The 5,814-nt window shown below is 42.8% G+C and overlaps 1 protein-coding gene across 1 annotated transcript; it reads left to right on the forward strand.

Annotated features, from left to right (window-relative positions):
• Positions 1-494: 494 nt before the first annotated feature.
• On the forward strand, positions 495-4,426 carry LOC113145990 (transmembrane protein 26). Its single transcript, XM_074933678.1, is given in 5 exon segments — positions 495-677; positions 1,943-2,153; positions 2,941-3,085; positions 3,700-4,401; positions 4,403-4,426. Coding segments are annotated over 4 exon segments (1,068 nt in total). The 5' UTR covers positions 495-677; positions 1,943-1,956.
• The last annotated feature ends 1,388 nt before the right edge of the window (positions 4,427-5,814 follow it).

The following is a 5,814-nucleotide window of genomic DNA, read 5'->3' on the forward strand; positions in this document are numbered from 1 at the left end:
TTGCTTTACTTTAGTGGTTTAGTGGACTGACATTCTTTCATGGCATGAACATCCTCATTCTGATGCAATAGCAGTAACAAACCCACACACCCCTGCAGTGATTACTACTCAGAGACCCATCGGCATCTCCTTTCCCTCCTGTTGCTTCATGTTTGTGTGTACGAGGGCAGGGAGTGAGGTTGTTATCGCGGCCAGCAGTGCAGAAGCAGAGCAGGCATGGGTGGGAGCAGGGCAGGGCTGGGTGCTCTCTGAACAGGGAGCACAGCATGCCGGCTTCTCCCAGGGAGATAACTTTGTTCTGGGCCAAGAGAGATGACATCATGACGGATGGCGATGAAGATGTGGGCGCAGGGGGCAGGAAACGTTATCTCCTACAATGGCACAGAGGGGAAGGAGACACACACATACACTTGTGGAACACACTACTACTCACTGATACTCTACTCCACTGGACTTGAACAGTAGTCACTCACCACTGAATAGACACACATACACTTCTGATGTGCCTATTCACCCAGTGGTTTAAGGAGGTGTCTGCCATTTAAAAGGCAAAACCAGACAGATTCAGGCCAGGTCACGGTGTGTGACTGTGCCATTGTCATTTTCTGCTGCACAGCATCACAACTTTCGGGCAAGAGACGAAGAAACTGATCTCAGTGAGGAGCCCAGCTTATACTGTAGGTTTGTACTGCATGAAACAGTACCTGATATCTTGCATGCTATGTGTTCAAGGCTTATATAGAGAGACCTGAGTTAAATTCATGTAGAAAAAAAGATATTTGTGTCAGAAGGATAAAGGCTGAGATATCCAGTGCATAATATATGTCAGCACATAAAGCAGCACATATAAAGGTTAAATATATAAAATGGAACAAATGGATTTATTTATGATTTTTTTTGTAAAACTACTGATGCTTTATGCATTAACAAAATTTGGGCTGCCAGGTTTTATAAAATCACTTTGGCTAGTTTGTTGTTTTAGCTATTTAGCTCATCAGGAAGACCCCTCCAATGATTTGTGTAACACCCATTGGTGGATTACTTAATATGACTTAAAATAAATGTACCTAGTTAGAACCAAATCAGGTTATACAGTTTGCATCTTAATCGGTAGGCAATCTGGATGCCCACATTTTAGCACCACTTTCAAGTAATCCAGTCATCACAATAATCCACAGAGATCCACAGAAAAAATTTAAGCAAACCCATGCAAAGCCTCCAGGATTCATTTAATACCAACTACAGATCAGTTTGTTTAACTCTTGCCTACTAATCAGTGCTTGTTTTGTATTTCCCCAAAGCTCAGAAGCTTTTATCCTGCTGACTAATTGATAGTGCGGACTGTTTGCACACTGACATCATGTAATAATTATTGAAAATAAAATTATTAAACTATTTCTATTATAATGAAAGCTGAAGTGGGAGTATGATGTGTAAAGATGTAAGTACTAACATAAGTGTTAACTAATTTTCCATGACAGGATTAACTGCCAGTGTGAAATTGATATTCTGTGTGAGTTCATTCCTGAAATTCTTTGGAAAATGCAATCAAATAGAAATGGCCTTTGGCACTATTCCATTCCTTATTGTACAAGGGTCTTTACTGCCAGACATTAAATTTATATATTAGGTTCAAAACAACATAAAGCACCTTTGAGACATTGTAAACAAAAGTTTGAAGTGTAAAGTAAATTTTCTTTCTTCCTCTATTGGCAATTTTATCTATTTCATCTTTAAGGTTGTTAACTCACAATTTGATTTTTTTTGACAGCCTGTGTTTGGCCAATCCTTTGTAGAGTGTATGAGCTTTTTTTGCACAAGTGCTGATTCAGCTTCAGGTTTGACCAAGCTTGCAAGAATGATCTGTTGAGAAGCAAGTATGGTACACAAATAGGATCCCATGGATGGGGCAGGATACATAATGAAGCTCTCTTCTGTACAGGGTTTCTGTGGTGCATGATGTGTCGTCTCCTGAACGTCCTGTTGGCTTTGCTGAGTCGCTTCCTGTTTGCGGTCCACGGGGTGGTGACAGTGTGGCGAGTGGTGGCCGTTAAAGGGGAGCCACTCTATTGGCTGCTGCTGGCAGGCGTGGCTCTGCTGGGCGTGGAAATGGCTGTCACCCTGAAATGCACCCGTAACGCAGAGTGGAAATGGTAACGTTTCGATTATGCCTGTAAAAACACACTTGTTGTTTGTGTAGGGAGTAAATGACCTTTGAACTTGTAACTGTGTAAACACTTTGCACTCCATCTATCCAGGGTGGTAAGAGTCAGCTCGTGTAAGACCTGTAATATCATCTGTCACTAAATTCTCTGTTAGCCTCTGCAGTCTCTTTCACTTTTTCACTCTCTATCAAAAACAAATCACTTCCTCTGCTGTGTTATTGCTCGGTCTTTCACTGAGCTGATATTCTCAGCCTGCTATCACGTTCCCTCTCCTGTCCAGTCATGGAGAAAATGTCTCCTGCTGGCCTGAGTCATTTCTGACCAACTATCATATTTTGAAAAATCTGGCTTGAGTAAGCATAAACTGACATCAGCCTTTATTTTGTGAGGCTCAAAAGGATATACAGTGCAATTTAGTGTCACACCTCATTCAACACCAAACTGCATCTCATTCAAAAGCTGTAGCTCCATGGCACACACTTGGTGAACATCCTCAGAAACAAGCTTTCTTTAGACCTCTCTTTTTAGTCTGACTTTGAAGTTCTCTCCTCATGGAGAAGGCTTTGCACTGTCAAGTGGGATTTGCATATATGATGAGAATAATTGCCTGTCTGAAATTCGATACTTCTTTCCAAACAAAAAAAAAAAAAAATATATATATGTATGTATAGGATTCTTTCTTCTTCAGTGGCTGGCAAAAAAAAGCTTGTCTCTAAAAATAACCTACCCCCACCTTTTCCCCTCGATTCCCTCTCCTTTGGCGGTCCTCTTTTAGGTTCTCCCCCATGGTTTTCCTGTACCTCAGTACTGTCATCCCATCCATTTGGTTTCTGGAGTTGAGCCTGCTGCAGTCCAAGCTGCCCATCAACAATTCCTCAGGCCCTGAGCTTCATTTGCTGGCTCACATCCCGATCACAGCGGTAGGCATCCCACCACAAAACTGCCCTCCCCGCCTCAACCTCCACGCAGCCACATTAAAGGAACACCTGATCTCAGATAAGATTTAAATCTAGCAAGGGGGTGGATAAACTATTAGTTGCAGGAAATGTGTAACAGACATATTGAGATGAAGTCCAGATAGGCTTCTGCTTGAAAACCTTTCAGATCTCTCCCCATCTGGGATGGTTTTGGTGCAATTTCTTTCATGTAGGATTTGGGAGCTTTTTGCCCCTTGGCTGTGCTTGAGGCTGGGTGGCAGCTTTTGAAACTTGAAGACATAGTGTTTCGCAAACGTTGTGAAATGTTAAAAGGAGCTGTCAGGATAAACTCAATGAACCCCGACACAATGAGAAGCTGACTCACAAGTCATCAGGATAATATCGACACCAGAGAGGAGATGTTTTGTTGTATAGATGATTGTCCGTGATTAAACTTGCATTGTAATATTTTAAAGGTGCGAATGATTGATCAAAAAACAAATGAAATAGTTGGAAAACCAGTAAGAAAGCAAAGGAACTTTCCTCCTTTTTAACACAATAAGAAATTCTTTGATGCTTTTAAAATAATCAGACGCTGCTCTTTCCTTCACCCCCAGGGCATCGTGGAGCTAGAACCAGAGAACTGGGTAGTTGGTCTGGAACAGACTATGCTCATAGTGTTGGTTGTGGGTCGTTGGCTGATGCCTAAAGGGGACATGTCCCGTGATCAGCTCTCCCAACTCCTTATGGTCAATGTGGGACTTGGTGCCGACATCCTGGACATTTTTGACACCTTCAAGGAACCTGAAGTGAAAACCAACAGGGTGGTGGTCATCATCGGTCTGGCCCTCTTTTCTTGGGCTCTCATGCAGTTTCCGCTGGTTCTCACTCAGACACGGCTCTCAAAGAGTGAGCCTTCTGAAGGAACCACAGATGGTCTCTTCTGCTGCCTTGGAGCTCCACCCTCCTGCTGCTCCAGTGAAGTATGGAGCTTGCTGCTCACAGTGGGACTCCAAGATGGTCCATTCCTGCTTTACCGGTTGTACCTCATGGTTCAAGAGCAGGTACTCAATCAGCTCATGATCTTCTTCACCTGCAAGAACATCCTCATTGTCCTGTTGGAGCTTTATCGGATTTATGTGGTTCAGTGCGAGCAGCAAGTAGGGGATTTGGGGTTAGGGAGGTGTGCTGCCCTGGTACTTCACTGCCAAAACCAGAGGGGGGGAGAGGTGAACGAGGAAATGAAAAGAGGGAGAAAGGAGTGTTGCGAGGAGCAGAGCTGTCATACAAACACAGAGAGGGAGACTGAGAAGGAGGAAAGATCAGAGATGTGTGCAGGTATAGAAAAGGCTCAAAATGCCATGAGGCATGAATTTGGCCCTCAGGGGGGAATGGCTTTCACACACCAAGAAGAAAAGTCAAACCCATCTGCCATCTCTTATATCTAAGCTTCGTTTTGAGACAGTCTCAGCTCTCTGGAGGGCCAGTGACTAGTAACAGACCACAAGAGAAGAGAATAAGTCCCCCCTGAAAAGATCAGAGATGAATTTATACAACTGCCTCTGATAAAACGTGAAAAAAAGTGGTGTTTCAATCAGATGAGATTCCTGTGCTGGACAAAATCAGTTCAGCACATTTAATGTCCCTTTTGAAGGAATTTACAAGATGGCTGAAACCCAACCAACATAGCTTTGAGCTTTACAGTACAATACATTCATTTCAATTACCAACAGCTTGTTATAATATGATTTCATTATGTTGTGCAAATGTCTTTTTTATAAAACTGATGGTGAAATATTATTGTCATCTGGGTCTGTTTGGCAGTTTAAGAGGATGATAACATCTTTTGTTGCCTAATAAACCTACTCTGATAAAGAGGCTTCAGACAGGAATTGTGTTGCCTTTTTACTCTGATCACCATGAGATGGCAGTGTTGCCAAATCAACCAAAGCACCATACAAATATACTGTGTTTAATTGACTAAAACATGGATGCCAGCTACATAGAAAAAAAAAAACTGTGAGAGACCACCACAATTGCATATGAGTTCTTCACTCTCTCTTTAAATAGACTTGATGATACAGTGAAGAAGTAGGACTACATGTGATCATTTTAAACCTTCGGTCCCCTTTAGACTGTGGCCATGTAATTAATAGTCTGATGCAGACAATGCAAAGACCACTCATATGGTATAACAAGTAGGAGGAGAGTGAAAAGGTTTGCTTCATTTGTCAAGGTTCATTTTCCTCTTGAGCACAATCAGCCCATGGAAGCCTGTTTGAGAGCTCACTGCATTTTTATTATGTCTGAAAAAGCACACTCGTGATTATGTGGGAGTTATTCAAGTTCGCCGTGATTTGCTCTCACTTTCTCTCTTTTGAGATATCGCAGCCCATAAAAGCGAGAGACTCTTTGAGAGCCTAACGAGAAATGCTTGAGCCGAAACTTGGGGTCTCAAGGTTTGGAGCCACTTCATCGTGGGGACAAATATCTGCCACACAATTCCCACTCCTCCCCATCCACACAATGATTCTCCTGTCAAATGAGGGCTGGGTTGCAGCCCTCCTGCGTTTATGGATGACCCTCTCATGCTGCGTTTCTTACACTGTGTTGGGCAAACTGGGAATGAAGAGCAGCAACAGCAGCAAGTGGCAATTCAATCAGAGGCCTTTCTAGCACTGCTCTGTATCTGTGCTCATCAAACTGCTGTACTTCACACAGCCTACAAGATA

The sequence above is a fragment of the Mastacembelus armatus genome, chromosome 7 (genome assembly GCF_900324485.2).
Source record: "Mastacembelus armatus chromosome 7, fMasArm1.2, whole genome shotgun sequence".
Taxonomy (NCBI): domain Eukaryota; kingdom Metazoa; phylum Chordata; class Actinopteri; order Synbranchiformes; family Mastacembelidae; genus Mastacembelus; species Mastacembelus armatus.